At 40.8% G+C, this 21,564-nt stretch overlaps 1 protein-coding gene and 1 pseudogene across 3 annotated transcripts in view; one reads left to right on the forward strand and one right to left on the reverse strand.

The window, feature by feature from the left end:
• TBC1D15 (TBC1 domain family, member 15) overlaps positions 1 to 21,143 on the reverse strand; it is an 86,525-nt gene extending 65,382 nt beyond the window's left edge. For 2 of the 3 annotated variants that reach the window (XM_011978505.1, XM_011978504.1), the window contains exon 1: positions 21,050 to 21,143. In XM_011978505.1, coding sequence (XP_011833895.1) covers positions 21,050 to 21,079 — 30 coding nt within the window. In that variant the 5' untranslated portion in view covers positions 21,080 to 21,143. The remainder of the gene's footprint in view (positions 1 to 21,049) is intronic. The other variant, XM_011978506.1, reaches the window with a different exon arrangement.
• LOC105538639 lies at positions 9,391 to 11,855 on the forward strand (annotated as a pseudogene).
• Positions 21,144 to 21,564: the final 421 nt, after the last annotated feature.

Here is a 21,564-nt window from a genome sequence, read left to right on the forward strand (position 1 = left end):
AACCTGTAGAATGGGAAAAAATACCTGCAAACTATACATCCAACAAGGGTTCAATATCCAGAAGATACAAGAAAGTCAAAAACCTCAACAGAAAAAAAAAAAAAATACTCCAATTTAAAAAAGGGTAAATAAGTTAAATAGGTATCTCTCAAAAGAAGACATACAGGAAGTTTATATTCAGGGCAACTCGAATCTGTGCTTCCGGACTGCAATCCTCCATCTTGGCACAAATAAACTCTGTTGAGGGAAGACAGGGAACCTGAATGGAGGGACCAGCTGAAGCCATGGCAGAAGAACATAAATTGTGAATATTTCATGGACATTTGTTAGTTCCCCAAATTAATACTTTTTATAATTTCTTACACCTGTCTTTAATGCAGTCTCTGAACATAAATTGGGAAGATTTCATGGACATCTATTACTTCCCCAATCAATACTCTTATAATAAATTTCCTATGCCTGTCTTTAACCTCTTAATCCCATCATCTTTGTAAGCTAAGGATGTATGTCACCTCAGGACCCTGTGATGCTTGCATTATCTGCACAAATTGTTTGTAAAGCATGTGTGTTTGAACAATATGAAATCTGGGCACCTTGAAAAGAACAGGATAACAGTGATTTTCAGGGAACAAGGGAGATAACTATAAAGTCTGACTGCCTGCAGGGCCAGGCAGAACAGAGTCATATTTCTCTTCTTTCAGAAAGCAAATAGGAGAAATACCACTGAATTCTTTTCTCTTCAAGGAATCACCCTGGGAAAACGAATGCATTCCCAGGGGAAGTTCTCTAAAATGACCGCTCTGGGAGCGTCTATCTTATGCAGTTGTAGATAAAGGATGAAATATGCCCTGGTCTCCTGCAGTGCCCTCAGGCTTGCTAGGATTAGGAAATTCCAGCCTGGCAAATTCTAGTCAGACCGGTTGTCTGCTCTCGAACCCTGTTCCCGTTAAGATGTTTATCAATGACAATGTGTGCCCAATGGACATGGACCTTCACCAGTAATTCTTGTTTTGCCCTGAACTTGTGATCTCACTCTGCCTCTCTGCCCTTGTGATATTGTATTGCCTTTGAAGCATGTGATCTCTGTGACTCATTCCCTATTTGTACACCCCCCCCCTTTTGAAACCCCTAATAAAAACTTGCTGGTTTTGCAGCTCAAGGTGCATCACGGAACCTGCCGACATGCAATGTCACCCCCAGACACCCAGCTGTAAAATTTCTTTCTTTTGTACTCTTTCTCTTTATTTCTCAGACCAGCCAACACTTAGGGAAAATAGAAAAGAACCTACGTTGAAATACTGGGGGCTGGTTCCCCCGATAAAACTCTATATCTACATTTAAAAATGACAATGACAAAAAAAAACCATACAAATGGCTAACAGGTATATGAAAAAAATGTTCAACATCACTAATTAGCAAGAAAATGCAAATCAAAACCTCAATGAGATACCATCTCATCCCAGAAAGGCTAATTAACTGATGACTAATTATTTGTCATCAAAACAACAACAACAACAAAAATGCTGGTGAGGATATGGAGAAAAGATAACTCTTATACACTGCTGGTGGGAATGTAAATTGGTTCAACCACTACAGAAAACAGTATGAAGGTTCCTCAAAAAACTAAAAACAGTGGCCAGGCGTGATAGCTCACGCTTGTAATCCCAACACTTTGGGAGGCCAAAGCGGGCAGATGGTTTGAACTCAGGAGTTCAAGACCAGCCTGGGCAACATGGTGAAACGTTATCTCTACAAAAATACAAAAATAATTAGCCGGACATGGTGGCACATGCTTGTAGTCCCAGCTGTTCAGGAGGCTGAGGTGAGAGGATTGCCTGAACGCAGAAATTGGGAGGTTGCAGTGAGGCAAGATTACATCGCTGCATTCCAGCTTGAGCAACAAAGTGAGACTCTATCTCAAAAAAAAAAGAAAAAAAAAATTACCATATGATCCAGTAATCCCACTTTTGACTATATATCCAAAAAAAAGAAAATCAGTATGTCAAAGAAGCACTCGCAAGTTTACTGCTGCACTATTCACAACAGCCAAGATACGGAGTCAATCTAAGAGTCCGTCAACAGATGACTGGATAAAGAAAATGTGGTGGCCAGGCACGGTGGCTCACACCTGTAATCCCACCACTTTGGGAGGCCAAAGTGGGCACATCACCTGAGGTCGGGAGTTCGAGACCAGCCTGACCAACAGGGAGAAACCCTGTCTCTACTAAAAATACAAAATTAGCCAGGTGTGGTGGCACATGCCTGTAATTCCAGCTACTCAGGAGGCTGAGACAGGAGAATCACTTGAACCCGGGAGGCAGAGGCTGTGGTGAGTCAAGGTCACGCCATTGCACTCCAGCCTGGGCAAGAAGAGTGAAACTCTGTCTCAAAAAACAAAAAAAGAAAGAAAATATGGTATATATACACAATGGTATACTATTAAGCCACAAAAATGAAAAAAAAATCCTGTCATTTGCAGTAACATGGATGAGCATCAAGGAATATGTTAAGTAAAATAAGCCAGCCACAGAAAGATAAATACCACATGTTCTAACTCATACGTAGAAGCTAAAACAGTTGGCTTCATCGAAGTAGAAAGGAGAATAGCAGTTACTACAGGCAGGGAAGGGTTGGGGGAAGGGAAGTAGACAAAGGTTGGTTAATCAATACTAAAGTACAGCTAGACAGGAAGAATAAATTCTAATGTTCTACAGCACTATTATATGATATAATTAACTATTTATTGTATATTTTCAAATAGAAGAGATTGTGAATGCTTCTAACACAAAGAAATAATAAATGTTCTAAGCAATAGATAGGCTAAGATTTGATTACACATTATATACATATATCAAATTATCACACTGTACTCCATAAATATGTACAATTACTATGTGCCAATTAAAAAATAAAAGCAAAATCTAGATTTTTTAAAAGTCCAATTAAAACTTCAATAATATATAATAACGAAGATATTTCTTAGACTCTATCATGAATTGATTCTTTAGTATCCTGCCATAGAACATTCTGCTTCTTATGTTTACCAACTGTAATAACTGACATTTGAAAAGCTATCTCCGGGCATATTTGTTACAAAACAATTATTTTGCTACAGGGAGCAATTATGATGTGAATAATTTCACCTCAGATAACATTTGTTAGTAGAATAAGCTTTCAATTGCTTCACTCTGGTTTTATTCATGATCTCTAACGCAAAATTAAAAGGTTCTGGGCAGACGCAGTGTAATCCCAGGACACTGGGAAGCCAACACAGGAGGATCACTTGAGGCCAGCAGTTCAAGACCATCCTGGGCAGTAAAGCAAGATGCCCCCCGACCCCCATCTTTTAAGAAAAAAAAAATTAAATTAAATTTTTAAAGAAAGCTTCAAATGCTTTTATCTGCTATGTAATATTTTTATTACCCATTACTTTACAAAAACATTTCTACATTATCAAATCTGACCCTCAAAATTCAGTTAGATAGATATTATCATTCCCATCTTGTAACTGAAAAAACTGCAAGAAAATCAAGTGATTTGCTCAAGCTTCTTCTACTACTCTAGGGCTGAGACTGAAAGGTCTACTGTACAAGTTTTATTTGTCCAAAGAGTACATAATGAAAAACGCTATCAACTTAAGGCTCAGCATATATGGACACTGACAAAATTGTTCCAATATCCTACGTGCTGTTTGCATCCCAATCTGTAGTATTCACCAACTACCAGTGCTGTGAACATGAGTAGGTCCTCTGTACTACAGGAAGCAAAGAAAGAGCATCAGCAGTCCCTTTCTTCCTTTCTACTACCTAAGATTTGAGAGAAAATGAAGAGCTCACAGGAACAGTAGAAAAAAACAAGTCAGGAAAAAAAAGAAAAAATATATATCCCAAGAAGGTAAAGGTCAATGGAAACTACAATCAGGAATCTGGCAAACTGAAGCCTAAAAGAAGAAAAAGATCGAAACAAAAGTCTACACTACCAGAGATGTGCAACATGTTTGAGACTCCTTCCATAAGAAGCCAAATTCTACAAAGAATCAGCACCATGCATCTCAAATAGTAAAAGAATGTATAGGCAACACATTCTCATGACTGTTACCTTAGGGATACAGAGGCATCAATATGTAAAAACAGAACAGCCTAATCAGTTTCCCAGACCATATCTGAGATATTACTCCCCAAACCTAACAACTTACTCATTTGAGATATTTTACAAGAGAACAAATTATATGGCAAAAACTTACCTAAAATACATCTCGAATGGGGATATAAATGATGTTTTCATTTCATCTTCCAGTTCATCTAGCAGAGAACACTGAATATGAAAACTGCTCGAAGGATACATAGTGTCAAAATCAAGACTTGGTTGGTTTGGCAGTATGGGGGCGGGGTGAACCATAATTCCTATATGGTCCAATCTTTTAAAATCAAGAAATAATGTATTTGGGTAAATGAATTTAAATTGAAATTTGAAGAGAATAACAAGATAACCCCCCAAAAAATCACATACAATAAAAAGGCAAAAGGTGCAACTGATTAAGAAAACCAAAACTTTTTTTTTTTTTGAGACGGGTCTCGCTCTGTCACCCAGGCTGGAGGGCAGGGGCGCAATCTCGGCTCACTGCAAGCTCTGCCTCCTGGGTTCACGCCATTCTCCTGCCTCAGCCTCCCAAGCAGCTGGGACCACAGGCAGCTGCCACCACGCCTGGCTAATTTTTTTGTATTTTTAGTAGAGACGGGGTTTCACCATGTTAGCCAGGATGGTCTCGAACTCCTGACCTCGTGATCCACCCGCCTCGGCCTCCCAAAGTGATGGGATTACAGGCATGAGCTACCGCACCTGGCCAAGCAAAACAACACTCTTAAGTACCCAGTAACACGAAGTAAAAGATATGGAAGATCTTTTTTAAAAAAAAAGACACAATAGCTATGTTTTAATACTACTACTAATAAAGAAATGCAAGAAAGTGATTATGATAAAAGTTAGGGTAACAGTTTCTTAGGAGACAAGGGGTGGTACATGGAAGGTCATCTGGAGTTATTGGCAAAGGTCTATTTTTTTTTTTTGAGACAGAGTCTTGCTGTGTCGCCCACACTGGAGTGTACTGTCGTGATCTTGGCTCACTGCAAGCTCCGCCTCCAGGGTTCACGCCATTCTCCTGCCTCAGCCTCCTGAGTAGCTGGGATTACAGGCCCCCGCCACCATGCCCAGCTAATTTTTTTGTATTTTTAGTAGAGACGGAGCTTCATCATGTTAGCCAGGATGGTCTCAATCTCCTGGCAAAGGTCTATTTTTTAATCTAAGCGGTGATTACAAGAAGGTTTGCCTTATGACTCTACAAGAAGGTTTGCCTTATGACTCGTTGAGCTATATGGTAAATGTGATTTTCAGTATCTGAATTTTGTTTTACAATAAAAATGCTAAAAATTACTGATGATAAACACAAAATGATATGGTTTAACTGTATCCCTATCCAAATCTCATCTCAAATTGTAATCCCCACGTCGAGGGAGGAACCCAATGGGAGGTGATTGGATCATAAGGACAGTTTCCCCCATGCTGTTCTCATGATAGTGAGGGAGTTCTCACAAGATCTTATGGTTTAAAAGTAGCAGTTTCCCCTGAGCACTCTCTCTCTCCTGCTGCCATGTAAGACATGCCTTGCTTCCCCTTCGCCTTCTGCTGTGAAGTTTCCTGAGGCCTCCCTAGCCATTCGAAACTGTGAGTTAATTACAACCTCTTTCCTTTATAAATTACCTAGTCTCAGGTATTTCTTTATAGCAGTGTGAAAACAAAGTAATACACAAAATGTAAAGTCTTAAATAGGATCTAAATCAATCTCAAGGGTACTGAAGGAATTTTGTCTGATGGAAAACATGACACAAATTCAACAATGAAAAAAATATACCTCGAGAAAAAGAAAGGGAAGAACAGATCAAGCAGAGATTTGAGGAAGTAGTACCACCTGTCACCAAGTTAATCTGCAAAAGAAAAGGTTGGAGGGAGAGGAATGCTATTGTTTTGGAAGATTATACAGACTATCAACGAGATGGGAGAAAAAAAGACACTTAACTACAAATTACAAACTAGTATAAAACCACTCTATGTATATGATAATGACCTTCAGCTACTCAAACATCTACTGGCACATTCTCTAAACACAAACCATCTGTTAAAATTCTTGAATTATCTTGCTGATAATGTTGCCTGTCAGAAGGTATAGAACAGAAAAGAGAATTAATGCAGACCAACAAGAAGGAAATAGTAAAATCTTGGGAGAAAAAAAGCCATCTTAAGAGTTCATAACAACAAAAAGAACAAATTTGGAAAACAAACATTCAGCCTACGATTGAAGGGGAAAAAAGATGTACAGAAGAGATAGGTATTAATTCCACCAAAACCAGAAAGGAAAAAGAAACCCTATATAAAAACTTCCACTTCTGGCCAAGATGGAATGACAGGCTGGATTTAACCTCCCACCAGGAAAATAATAATAATAATAATACTAAACTAAAAATACTGACCAACCTATGAAACAATGGTTTTCACAATACTCCCCCCATCAAACAATGAATGATAGTGACTACTGAGAGAAAGGAACCAAATGAAGTTAGCAATACAATTGTCTAGCTTACCGTTGTGAGTTCCCAGCCATGGGAAAGGGAGAGAAAACTCAGAAGGCGTCCAGTGAGGAGAGGGATGTGGGAAATAGGGGATGCCAATACACCTAGAGTTCACAGGAGAAAGTACCAGAGAAAAGAGAAGAACACACAGGGAACTCAAGAAATCTGCAGTCTTCCTCGAGTATTCAGCAGAGTACGGAACAGTGCATGTTTGTCAGTAAACTCCTCAAGGCAAGAGGGAAACCATTAGAAGAAACTATCTGCAGACTCACATAGCTGTTTGCACCAGAGTGGAAAATTTCATAATTCACAAAGCACTCCCTTGCCTCATCAGTGAGGCAAAATTAGTTCTATACTAAACACTGTGCTGATACCATTTAGCAAAGTTTAAAGGCAAGACCCAAAAGCACCAAACTGACTCCAAGCAACTTAAGTGCCTTCTAACACAAAGCTCAATAATATTTTACAGAACACAAAAATAACTAGCATCCAAAAAAAGAGAATTCAACATATCTGACATTTTCCAGTAAAAAATTTACCACTAAGGCATGCTAAGAGCCAGGAAAATATGATCTATAACAAGAAAAAGTAATCAATTACCACTGACCACAAAGCAACACAAATAATCAGTAGTGAAGGATATTAAAGTATTATTTTAAGTCTATCCCATATGTTCAAGACACTAAAGTCACAACTCGGCCAGGTGCAGTGGCTCATGCCTGTAATCCCAGCACTGTGGGAGGGTGGTATGGTTTGGATCTGTGTCCCTGCCCAAATTTCATGTTAAATTGTAATCCCCAATGTTGGAGGCAGGGCCTGGTGGGAGGTAATGGGATTATGCGGGCAGTTTCTCATGGTTTAGCACCATTCCCCTTGGTGCTGTCTTGGCAGTAGTGAGTTCTCATGAGATGGTTGTTTAAAAGTATGTGGCACGTATCCTCTCTCTATTCCTCCTGCTCTATGTGAAGTGTTGGCTCACTCTTTGCCTCCCGCCATGATTTTAAGTTTCCTGAGGCCTCCCTAGAAGCTGAGCAGAAGCCAGCATCACCCTTCCTGTACAGCCTGAAGAACCGTGAGCCAATTAAACCTCTTTTCTTTATAACTTGCCCAGTCTCAGGTATTTCTTTATAGCAGTGAGTGAGAATTGACTGATACAGAAAATTGGTACCAGGAATGGGCACTGCTATAAAGACACCTTAAAATGTGGGCACAGCTTTGGATCTGGGTAACAGACAGAGGTTAGAAGAGTGTGGAGGGCTCAAAGATAGGAAGATGAGGGAAAGTTTGGAATTTCCTAGAGACTGGTTGAATGGTTGTGACCAAAATACTGGTAGTGATATGACAGTGAAGGCCAGGCTGACGAGGTCTCAGATGGAAATGAGGAACTATTGGGAACTGGAGTAAAAGTCACTTTTGCTATGTCTTAGCAAACAACCTGGCTGTACTGTGCCCCTGCTTTAGGGATCTGTGGAACTTTGAACTTGAGAGGGATGATTTAGGGTATCTAATGGAAGAAATTTCTAAGCAGCAAAGCATTCAAGATGTGGCCTGGTTGCTTCTAACAACCTATGCTCATATGCATATGCAAATAAATGACCTGAAACTGGAACTTATATTTAAAAGGTAAGCAGGACATAAAAGTTTAGAAAATCTGCAGCCTCGCCATGTGGCAATAAAGAAAAGTACATTTTCAAGAGAGCAATTCAAGCCCACAGCAGAAATTTGCATAACTACCAGAAAGGCAAGTGCTGCTAGCCAAGACAATGGGAAAAAGGCCTTGAAAGCATTTCAGAGACCTTTGCAGCAGCCATTCCCATCACAGGACCAAGGCATAGGAGAGAAAAATGGTTTCCTTGGCCAGGCCGAGGATCCTGCTGCCCTGCACCACCTCAGGACACTGCTCCCTGCATCCCAGACACTCCAGCTCCAGCTGTGACTCAAAAGGCTCCAGGTAAAGCTCAGGCTGCTGCTTCACAAGGCGCAAGCTATAAGCCCTAGCAGTTTCCACACGATGTTAATTTAAGCCTGCAGGTGCACAGAACGCAACAGCTGAAGCTTGAGAGTCTCTGCCTAGAATTCAGAGGATGTATGGAGAAGCCAAGCAGAACCCTGATGTAGGGGCAGAGTCCTCATGAAGAACCTCTACTAGGGCAGTGAGGAGGAGGAATGTAGGATTGGTGCCTCCACAAAGGCACTGCCTAGTGGAGCTGTGAGAAGAGGGCCATTGTCCTTCAGATCCCAGAATGATAAATCCACCAAGAGCTTGCACTCTTAGCCTGGAAAAGCCACAGGCACACAGTGCCAGCCCTTGAGAGCAGCCATGGGGGCTGAGCCCTGCAACGCCACAGGGCAGAGCTGTCCAAGGCCTTGGGTGCCCACCCCTTGTATCAGTGTGCCCTAAGTGTGGGACATGAAGTCAAAAGCCTTGGGTGCCCACCCCTTGTATCAGTGTGCCCTAAGTGTGGGACATGAAGTCAAAAGAGATTATTTTGGAGCTTTAAGATTTAATGACTGCCCTGCTGGGTTTCAGGCTTGCATGGGCCTGTAGCCCCTTTCTTTTGGCAGATTTTTCCCTTTTGGAATGGGAGTATTTACCCAATGCCTATAACTAGGATCTTGGGAGTAACTAACTTGTGTTTCATTTTACAGCCTCATAGGTGGAAAGGACTAACCTTGTCTCAGATGAGACTTTGGACTTCTGAGTTAATGCTAGAAATGAGTTAAGACTTTGAGGGACTACTGGGAAAGTATGATTATATTTTGAAATATGATAAGGACATGGAGATTTGGGAGGGGCCGGAAGAGGAATGATACGGTTTGGATCTGTGTCCCCACCCAAATCTCATGTTGAACTGCAATACCCATTGTTGAGGGTGGGGCCTGGGGGGAGGTAATGGTGGGGGTGGTTTCTCATGGTTTAACACCATCCACTCTTTATGCTGTCATCACAACAGTGAGTTCTCATGAGATCTGGTTTAAAAGTGTGTGGCATCTCCCCCTCCCCCTTCCTCCTGCTCTATGTGACCTGTTAGCTTGTTCTTTGTCTTCCACCATGACTGTAAGTTTCCTGAGGCCTCCCAGAAGCTGAGCAGATGCCAGCATCATGCTTCCTGTACAGCCTGTAGAACCATGAGCCAATTAAACCTATTTTCTCTATAAATTACTGAGTCTCAGATTTTTTTTTTTTTTTTTTTTTTTTTTTGAGATGGAGCGTTGCTCTGTCGCCAGGCTGGAGTGCAGTGGCACAATCTCGGCTCACTGCAAGCTCTGCCTCCCAGGTTCAAGCAATTCTCCTGCCTTAGCTTCCCAAGTAGCTGGGACTACAGGCACGTGCCACAACACCTGGCTAATTTTTGTATTTTTAGTAGAGACAGGATTTCACCATGCTGGCCAGGATGGTCCTGATCTCCTGACCTCATGATCCACCCACCTTGGTCTCCCAAAGTGCTAGGATTACAGGCGTGAGCCACTGCACCCAGCCTCAGGTATTTCTTTATAGCAGTGTGAAAACTGATTAATACAGAGGCCCAAGTAGGAGGATCACCTTGAGGGCAGGAGTTCAAGACTAGTCTGGGCAACACAGCTAGACCCCATGTCTACAAAACAAAAAAATTAGCCAGGCATGGTGGCACATGCCTGTAGTCCTAGCTACTCGGAAGGCTAAGGCGAAAAGATCACTTGAGCCCAGGAATTAAAGGTGGTAATGAGTCATGATCATATCACTGCACTTCAGCCCGGGCACAGAACAAAAACTCTGTGGCTTCTCCCGTTGCTGCCTGTGGCTGTGCAGCCAACCTGCTCAGAAGGAGCTGGGTCGCGCCACTGTGCGAAACCCGCCAGCTCCACATGGCAAGTGAAATGCACTGGTTTAGAACTTCTGATGTCTTTCAAACCACTCTAGCCAGTGTAGCCCCAGTATTTACCACGACAAAATTTGACAGAGAAATGTTACTTCTTTTGAAGGGAAGAACACTGAGTTATACCAAGAGTTAGGTCTTCAAGCCAGAGATTTGAGATTTCACCATGTAATGAGTATCACAGCCAGAAATAATAGGATTATCATGAGAATGGAGTATTTGAAAGCTGGGATAACTCGAGAGTGTCTTCTGATTTCAGATTATCATAATTTAAACTCACAGCAATGGCTGTTCCGAGAACTCTCTTCACAATTGTCTGGAGAGGGTCAACTTGTTATAAACCCTTTAACTTTTTGAGGTTAGAGCTATAGAAGCGCTCCCGCAATACTTGATCAACACCCTTCAGGTGAAACTTAGCATTTTCCAGCCACTGATCCTCGAGACGTTGGAAGCTTTGGTGGACCCCAAACATTCTTCTGTAGACAGAAGCAAAGTCCACATTCTACTACAGAACAGCAAAAGTCTACTAGAGTTAGAAACAGATATTAAAATTTTCAAAGAGTCAATCTTGGAGATTTTGGATGAGGAAGAGTTGCTAGAAGAGTTCTATCAAAATGGAGTGACCCACAAGTCTTTGAAAAGAGCAGTACTGGGACTGACCATGCAGAGGAGATGGAGTTGCTGATGGAAAACTACTACCAACTGGCTGACAATCTCTCCAATGCAGCTTAGGAGCTTAGGGTACTGATTGATGATTCACAAAGTATTATTTTCATCAATCCTGCCAGCCACCGTAACGTGATAATGAAGTTGAATCTACAGCTGACCGTAAGAACCTTCTCTCTTTTGCTCTTTGGAGTAATGGGAGTTGCTTTTGGAATGAGTTTGGAATCTCCCCTTGAAGAGGCCCAACGAGTGTTTTGGCTGATTACAGGAATTACGTTCACGGGAAGTGGCCTTATCTGGAGGTGCCCGCTTTCATTCCTGGGACAACAGCTAGAAGTTCCACTGCCTCGCATGACGGCCTCCTTACCTAAAAAGACTCTTCTAGCAGATACAAGCGTGGAACAAAAAACAGCCTCAGATCCGATGGACTTGGATCAGGCAGGAGTATCCTAACAAACAATGAGGAACAACCCTGTGGACACTGAAGTTGTTTTTTTTTTTTTATAATCACAAGTAACTTCTGATACTTTTATTATTTTCTTGTATGGAGTCAGACACTTGAAAAAAAATAATATCTGATGACAAAATATTTTGGAAGTCACAATACTAGAACTTAATTGCATTTCCAGAATTCTGAGTTAAAGAAACAAAGTGTTTGCTTTGTAACAGGCTAAAATTCTATTTCCTGCAAACTTTAAATGCTGTTTTTAGACATGATGTGAGGCAACACAAGAACAGAGAGTTGTATAAATTTTATTTAATTTATACATAACAAGAAAAGTACAATTTCAGGCTGAATGAAGCATAGGAGCTTGACAAACCCATAGGAAGCTATAGTTCTTTGTCACTACAAGGAATTACCTTCATGTGAATTTCCTGATTCTCAGGTGACTAATAGCTACCATTCTATGTATGAACCTTAAAACAAATTCTGGAAGTCTGTGCTTTAAAAACCAAACTTTGACATAACATTATTTTCTTATATTTGACCCCCCTTTTATATAAGATGAATAAAAAGAAACAACTTTTTAAAAAAGACATAACTTTTTTAAAAAGACCCAACTGAACTTGTATTAAAAGGATTTGTATCCAGAACATAAAATCCAGGACATAAAAAGAACACTAAAAACTCAGTAACAAAAAAAAAAAAAAAAGTTTGAAAAAAATAAGAAGATTTAAACAGACACTTCATCAAAGAAGATACAAGGACAGCAAATAAGCACATGGAAAATACTCAACACCATTAGTCATTACAGAAATGTAAACTGAAACCATAATGAAACACTATTACACACCTATTAGAATAGCTATAATTAAAATGACTGACATTAAATATGGGCAAAAATATGAAGCAACTGGAACTTTCATACACTGCCAGTGGAAACATAAAACACTACACCTACTTTGGAAAACAATTTCCCACTGTGTTAGAATGCTACACACACAACTAATATATATGATCCAGCCACTCCATTCTCAGGTATCCAATCAAGAAAAATGAAAGTATATTTTCATAAAAGACGTACACCAATGCTCAGAGCAGCTTTATTTTATTTATTTATTTATTTATTTATTTATTTATTTATTTATTGAGACGGAGTTTCTTTCTTGTTGCTCAGGCTGGCGTGCAGTGGCAAGATATCGGCTCACCACAACCTCCACCTTCCGGATTCAAGCAATTCTCCTGCCTCAGTCTCCCAAGTAGCTGGGATTACAGGCATGCACCACCACACTCAGCTACTTTTGTATTTTTAGTAGAGACAGGGTTTCTCCATGTTGGTCAGGCTGGTCTTGAACTCCTGGCCTCAGGTGATCCACCCACCTCGGCCTTCCAAAGTGCTGGGATTACAGGTGTGAGCCACTGCACCCGGCCTAAGAGCAGCTTAATTTGTAACACTCAAAGTGGAAATAACCCAAATATCTATATCAAACACAAGACCAGATAAACAAAATGTGATATACCCATACAATGAATATTATTTGTGGGTTTTTTCCGAGACAGTCTTGCTCTGTCACCCAGGCTGGAGTGCAGTGGCATGATCTCAGCTTACTGCAACCTCTGCCTCCTATATTCAAGCAATGCTCCTGCCTCAGCCTCCCGAGCAGCTGGGATTACAGGCACATACCACCACGTCCAGCTAATGTTTGCATTTTTAGTAGAGACAAGGTTTCACCAAGTTGGTCAGGCTGGTCTCGAACTCCTTACCTTGTGATCCACCCGCCTTAGCCTCTCAAAGTGCTGGGACTACAGGCGTGAGCCACCATGCCCAGCCCAATGGATATTATTTGGGGGAAAAAAAAAAAAACTAATGATACATACAACAACATGAATGAATTTCAAAATAATTATCCTAAATAAAGAAAGCCACACAAAAACAAAGTATATACTATATAACTGAATTTATATAAAGTTCTAGAGAATTAAAACTAATTTATAGTGACCAAAAAAAATGCTCAGTGGTTGCCTGAGGACACATGGAGTGATGGAGTACAGTGAGTCATGAGAAAACTAACAGAGATGGTGAAAACATCATTATCTTAATTGTGTTCATAGGTTCATGGTATACACAAAAGTCAAAAGTTGTGTACTCTAAATACATGTGGCCTATCACATCAATTGTATCTCAAAAATAGCTGTATAGGCCAGGTACGGTGGTTCACCTATAATCCCAGCACTTTAGGAGGCCTAGGTGAGCAGATCACTTAAGGCCAAGAGTCCGAACGAGATGGAGCAACATGGCAACACCCCATCTCTACAAAAAATACAAAAAGTAGCTGGGTGTGACGGTGCATGCCTTTAGTCCCAGCTACTCAGGAGGCTGGAGTGGGAGGATCGCTGGAGCCCAGGAGGTGGAGGCTGCAGTAAGCCAAGATCACACACTGCACTCCAGCTTGGGCCGCACACCAAGGCCATGTCGGGGCGGGGGGGGGTGCAGGGAAACAAGCTGTATAAAAAATAACTTACATGGAAAGTCTCTTGTTGTAAACAGTAAAAACCTAACTAAAAATAAGTACATACATATATGAGGACATTCTCACTAAAAAGAAAATAAAGAACTAAAATAAAAAAAGAAATTAGTTCTGCCTCAAAAAAAAATTAACAATCACACTCCCACTCAATTGGGAATCAGATGTCCATAGGAAGCAAAATATATCAAGAGCATTCAAAGACTTGCCACTTGGTGGTGCTAAACTGAATGTATAAAACTCAATTCAACAAACTTTTATGAAGCAATTATGTGCCAGACATCATAAAGAACAGAGAGATTAAAAGGTATTAGAGTTCCTTGCTTGTCTGTACCTGGCAAAATTATTAAAAAGGTAAAATATTTACACAAGGAGGAATATTCTAAGTGTGAAAGTACTACAAAAAATGAGGAAAGTTTTCCTTTAGGGATAAAAATGTCTCATGCCCTCCAGGCTCTTATCTATTCTTAAATATTTGCTAAGATGCCCAAGCAGGTAAGTTTTATAAAACTTCCAATGATGGCCTGCTAAAAGCAACAGAAACTGCATTTTGTTTTTCTCCTCTAGCAAAGAAGCTGTATCAGATATAACTTATTAAAAGAGTTCTGGTGACCACAGCAAACATTTTAGAATAAATTTTCTCACCCCTAATTTAGCAATTTAATTAAAAAGCAAAAATAAGGCAGAAAAACAGATAAATTCAACTTTTAGACAGAATGAACTTTTGCACAATCCAACTCAAGAACATCCTTCCTGACACAAAGAGCCAGAAAAACTAAGGAAGTTTCACAATAGTAACTTTTATACTGTGCCTTCACTTAAGACTGAATTTTTACTTACATTATGATTATTATAATCTTTATTTCCAAAAATGGAAGATAAAGGAAAAATTCAACCCAAATATTTTAAATGTACCCGTAACTTTAGGGTAAAATTATTGCCCTAAATCATTCTCCAAACTTGGAAACCTTTCACCTACCATACACAACATACATTCTTAACTTTAGCAATTATGTGAACTTATAGGCTAATAAAACAATCAAAGTTTCAAAACTTCAGTTTCTTTAAAAACTATTTGGCATACAGATGATAATTTGAGTTTATGGTTTCAGAAAGCATCCCCAGGAAATGCGAGACTGAGCATCCTAACAGGTTCCACATTCAAATATCTATGCACCTACTTGATATCTCTATTTCAATAAGGCATCTTGAACTCAATGTGTTCTATCTAAACCGGCTCTTCTTCGATATTCCCAATTCTGTCAAAGATATCTCATCCACCCAGTTATCCTAAATGCTTCTTTCACCATCCAGACCCTATATCCTAAGTCCCTCAAACCTTTTCCTCTGGCACTGGCCCCTCATCGCTTCTAGCCTAAGCCACTAAAATAACATTCTGATCTCTCTTCTCCTGATCTAGTTGCCTTCCAATAATCTAAGGTGCATAATGTATAACCACGGGCCAAACTAACCTTTACAAAATGTCCATCTGGTTACACCACATAGGGGCTTAAAAATCTTCTGTCTTCACCCTTTACCTAGTCTATAGTGAGGCTACACTTCCTGATACTCCCAACACATAAAACATTTCTGCCTTGGGCCATTGTGAGATCTTGCTACCCAAAAGCTTGGTGCTTTTTTTCAGGTGTATTCTGTTCCATCTACCTGGAACACCCTTTTGTCCTTTCTCTCTGCAAATAACTTCTACCAAACCCTTCAAAAAGAACATAAGCAACAGCCTGCCCAAACTCTTTGAACTACTCCCCATTCCTCTTAATCTGATTTAGAAGTTTCTTTACTCATACACTCAGCACATGTATGAGCACCAACCAGATGCTGGAAATAAAAAGGTGTCAGTGGAAAAAACACACACAATGAAAAGTGTCTGACTAAACTAGCAGTATCATGTAAACCAGTAAATCAATGTATATAGTAGAGTGTGACAGAGGAATGCAGAGACTCCTGAATGAGATACCATTTTCAGTTACTTCTTCAATAAATACACAGTAAATGCCTACCATGTGCCAGGTACAGAGCAAGTTACTAGGTGTAAATAAGTAAGATTCAGTCACTGCCTCCACAGTAGTTACAATCTAACTGGGGATGACAAGAAAACTGACAATTACAACATGTAAGTACTAACAGACTGCCACAGCAAGCCCTAATAAAGGCTATCTTACCTAGATTTAGGAGGCTCAGGTACAGTGAGAATGAGGAAAACTTACTTGGAGCGACATATAAACTCAGATCTGAATAATGGCAATTTTAAATAGTAGAGAACGTAGGGAAGCAGAGGATGTATGTTCTTAGCAGAGGGTATGTTTTATACAGAGCAGTAGTTCAGTGCACGATTGAAACCCAAATACCAGAGAGTAGAGTCTAAATAGTTTAGAAGCAAAAACAGACCAGATCAGATCATAAAGGCCTGCATAAGCCATGCTAAAGAATTTAGGAGTTTGAAATTTATCCTGAAGACCGACAAAAGCAACTAGAAACTTGCCTTTTCTAAGCCAATAAAGTGGCTGCAGGACCAAGAACGAACAGCTGCAGTAATCCAGGGAGGGAGAGACTCATGGTTGCTTGAACTAAGGCAATGGTAGTGGGGATGAGGAAAGGCAGGTGGCTTAGAAAGATATTTAGAAGATCAAAATGACAAGCCTTCGTGACTGATTAGATGTGAAAGGTGAAGGGAAGAACAGTAAGGACAAAACTGTGTAGATGAGGTTTTTTACTGAGATAGGGAGAACAGAAAGAAGAAAGCAAACTGAGTTTTATTTGGGATGTGTTAATGAGTAATGACTGTGGAACTAAAAAAAAAACGCAGAATACAGGTGGTTGTAAGGGCAATACATCATGGATAGTCTGAAGTGAAGAGTGAGCCTTTGAGATCTAGAGAATGGTACAACTCTCAAGGAAGGGCAACTGGCAGAACTATTATTGCTTCTCAACGATATTAGTGTGCCAAGCGAAGTCAAATAGGAGACAGGAATAATTCAGGTGCTGGAGGAGATACATAGTCAGGGCTGCAATGAACCATGACCACACCACTGCGCTCCAGCCTGGGTGACAGAGCAAGGCTGTCTCCAAAATAAATTAACACTAATAATAACAATACAAGTCTCTGTTTAACCACCCTTGTGTCCAAAGAACTCAGCATATAGCAGGTACTAAAACGTTTGTTGAACTAAAGAATGGCAGAAAAATTTAAAAATAAGACATACTCCTATTATACCATGGGTAACTACCATGTTAAAAGATCTAGTCTAGGAAAACAAGTCTCCAGGAAGATCTAGATACTAAGAATACTCATCTTTCCAAAGCACAAAAATTTCACAGGACTATGAGCATATTTAAAAAGAATTGGTTAGGGCCAATTTTAAGCTACAAAATAAATTCTTATTAAAAATGACATCACAAATTCTAATTAAGAAAAAAACAGCTGATTTCCCTATTGTTTCAAGTAATTTTTCGTTTTTATTTTTTGAGACAGAGTCTGCCTGTGGCCCAGTCTGAACAAGTGACACAATCTCAGCTCGCTGCATTGGGTTCAAGCGATTCTCCTGTCTTAGCCTCCTGAATAGCTGCGACTACAGGCATGTACCACCATGCCTGGCTTTTGTGTTTTTAGTAAAGATAGGGTTTCACCACGCTGGCCAGGATGGTCTCAAACTCCTGACCTCAAGTAATCCACCCATCTCAGCCTCCCAAAGTGATAGGATTACAGGCGTGAGCCACCGTGCCCGGCCAGTAATTTCCAATAGAAAAAAAATTCTAATACATTAATAGAAAAACCTAGAGTGAATGGAAGTGCACCATAATAGGATTTTACAACTCTGAAACAAAAGAGCTACTAATGGACCCATTTCTCCCACTCTAATCCCTCATTTTCTTTTTCTTTTATTTTCTTTTTTTTTTTGAGACAGGGTCTTGGTCTGTCACCCAAGCTGGAATGCAGTAGCACCATCATAGCTCACTGCATTCTCCAAGTCCCAGGCTCAAGCAATCCTCCCACCTCAGCCTCCCAAGTAGCTGGGACAACAGGCACGTGTCACCACAACCAGCTAATTTTTTTGTTTTTCATAGAGACGGGGTCTAGTTATGTTGCCCAAGCTGGTCTTGAACTCCTGAGCTCAAGTGATCCTCCCGCCTCAGTCTCCCAAAGTGCTGGGATTACAGGCGTGAGCCACTGCACCTGGTTCCTCATTTTCTCGTACCTTCTTGCTTCTTCCTCTTCACTGAATAGCTATTACGTGCCAGAATCTATGTTAGGTGCAGATGAAACATTTCAGGATCCGACCTTATGATGATTAGTTCAGTCTACAGTTTCCAATATATTTACTCATCAATCCTCATACCAAGCATAAAGTAGGTACTGTTATATCACAGATGACTGAAGCACAGAGAGGTTAAGTAATTTTACTGAAGTTGCTTGTAAATGTGTGAAAATAATTTCTGAAACTAGTTTGGCTTCAAAGACCAAGCTCTTAACCATTACCTTTTGCTGCTTCCCTACAAGACGGAGATTAACTTCCTCCATCACTTTCTGAAACTCCAAGTTCAAAGCAAGTAGAGTTGTAAGAAAAGTTACATCTTAGGTGGAGACACTGAGAGATTCTAATTCAACAGAGCTGCTGGCCCAGCATCTGTACTTCTATCAAACAGTATCACAAGTGATTTTTGTGCACCTTGGTTAACATTCACTCCCCTGTATTTCTAAACTAGAACTCTTAGCTAAAACTTGGTGAAGGGAGGGGGAGATGAATAAACATACGCACACATTTTCTCCCCATCCCCTTTCCTAAAGAAAAAAGATTAGGAAGTAGGGAAGCATAAAGGTAACATGTCTTTTAATGTTACATTAACCAGCTTTCATTATTATTATTATAATGCTGATGGTAAAAAAGTATAGAGTTTTCATTTGCTTTTTAAATCAAGAGATTATCAGGTTTGCGCATTAGAAAAATAACTCCAGTGGTGGTGTAGAGAAGATTAAGGGCAGAGACTGTAGAAAAGAAGTAAAATCAGCCAAGAAATCAAGAATAGAAGCAGACTAAAGGCCTGAACTATGCACTGATAGTAAAGATGCAGCAAATTTAAGAAACCTCTTAAGGTAAAACTGGTAGGACATGGTTATTGATTAGAGAGTATTATAGGAATGAATGTCTCCAAGTATGTTTAACATGCAACAGGTGAAAGACGACGCCATTAAACCAGATCTGAACATACTGAGAGAAGAACCGTGGGTTTTGTTGGTCACGATAGTATTACTTCGGAGAGGAGTAGCTTTTCACATGGAAAACTAGTTTCAGTGGAGTGATGGCAATAGGTGTGAATTTGCAGTGAATGAGAATAAATGAGGTTATGAAGTAGAATTATTAAATATAAGTCTCGTTTTAAGAAGTCAGACTACGAAAGGTAGTGGCTGCAAAGAGTGAAAAATGTTTTTCATTTCACAACTCTGCTTCATTGCCTCAAGGATTCTTTCAAAATCAATCCAAACCTGAAAGAGGGAGATGTTTAAATGGAAGGGATCCCCTCTTGAAAAGTCCTAGCCTGGATCAGTTTATGTGGAAAATCAAACAGGATAACCTTCAAATATCAGTAAATCAAGCAGAATATCAGCATCCACCCTGAACATAAAAAGTAAAAAACTGACAAGAAAACCAAGAGCACAAATAATCCAAAAAAGGATGCCCGCCTATCCTTTAAAAGAGCCAGCACGTACAAGTATGTAATTTTATGTTTAAAAAAAAAAATTCATATAACCCTAACAACTCCAATACAAGAAATATAAGAAATAATGATTGCCATCTCCTCAATTCTGCAGATAAAGAACGTGAAAGACACAGAAGTCACAACTGCCCAATTTTCCAAGGTCATACTTCAGATTAACAGCAAAACCAATCCCATATTTGTTATTCAGCCACCTAGTCTAATACTCCAAACACCAAATCACAAACGCTGTTAAACAACTCAAAATAGAGTAGGGAAGGCAACAGGGAGACATGAGTGAAACTCAAGGAACAGAGGACGCTATCTGCAATGAGTAAACAACACTTAGTGTTCGATGAGTCACTTCAGTTGATTCCAGCTGTTGATGAAATACTCCTTCACTGGGAAATACTACCGGTGGCGTATCATAAAGCTGATAGCCCTAACTATACATAAGATGTGCCCTCGGAACGCGAATAGGCACTATTCGACGAAATCTCCGCACATAATCCTAGTTTCCAACGAAATTAGGAGTGTCACTGACCACCTCCGTAAACTAGCATGACCAATACTCCCACTGAAATGCCTAGAAAATAAATATTTGAATAGACGCCTTCCTAGACAAGCACAGGACGGTGTAAATCTCCATTTCTCTCAGGAAACAGTCCCGCTGCTCACACCACCAACCAACTCAACATCTTGGTAAAAACAGACCCAGTACACTCGTTTCTTCTAAAAGCACGGCTAGCTGCCTAGCACCTATTCAGGTCCTCCCGAAGGAAGCATAAACATCTTCAACAGAGTGTAGCAAAGAAGACAAGAGGCAAGTCGGGTTAACGCTTCGAAGACTGAAAAGACGGTGGAGTCAGAAGAGTAGACACAAAGAACTAGAGTCAAGAAAAAGTGAATCGGGGGGGGGCGGGGGGAAGGAACTAGAGAGCCACCTGTCCGTTAGTAAAGGTAATACGAATAAAAGCCTCTCTGCTCTGGGGCAGAAGAGCGCCGAGGCCTAGCTGGCCTTGGAGCAGGAGCCGGCTCTGTAACTCCGCGGCTGAACTGGCATTCACGGGAAACCAGCTGGTACCACCCAATCTTCTCCTACAGACACCACGGGTTGTCCGGACATAGAAAGTCCCTCGTGTCCCTCCCCCAGCCAACTGCCAAAGAGCAAAAGCATCCCCGTCCCAGGGAAAAGCCGAGGACTTCCTGGAGGCCGTTACCTACCTTCCCGCTCACAACACCCGCCGCCGCCATGTTTCCTGCGCGTGCCTGGTAATGACGTAGCAGAACCTCACGTGTCTCTCGGACTTACAACAACATCCGGCAAAACTAGAATAACATCCGGGCGGGAAAGGGGCGGGGTGTGGCGGGAAGGGCGTGGAGGAACGTGGCCCGGCGGAAAAAGCCGCCAGACGCAGGCGTGCTGAGCTGGGCTCAGAGGCGGGTGGGGCTGAGTCTCAGCCGCAACGCTACGCTTGTGCTTGCCCCACGTCCTCCCGGGGGAAGATTCCTAAAATAATGTGTACCTTATTTGTATTGGAGTTTGTCGAGACTCTGAAGCTAGCGCAGGCCACGCGGGTTTGGTGAGATGAAAAGAATACCATACTGGAAGCGCGCAAGCATTGTCCTGGTTGTTTTGTTGTTGTTGTAGAAACGGAGTCTCGCTCTGGCTGGAGTACAGTGGCGCGATCTCGCCTTACTGCAGCCTCCGCCTCCCTATTCAAACGATTCTCGGTCCT

This window comes from Mandrillus leucophaeus, unplaced genomic scaffold (genome assembly GCF_000951045.1).
Source record: "Mandrillus leucophaeus isolate KB7577 unplaced genomic scaffold, Mleu.le_1.0 Scaffold196, whole genome shotgun sequence".
Taxonomy (NCBI): Eukaryota; Metazoa; Chordata; class Mammalia; order Primates; family Cercopithecidae; genus Mandrillus; species Mandrillus leucophaeus.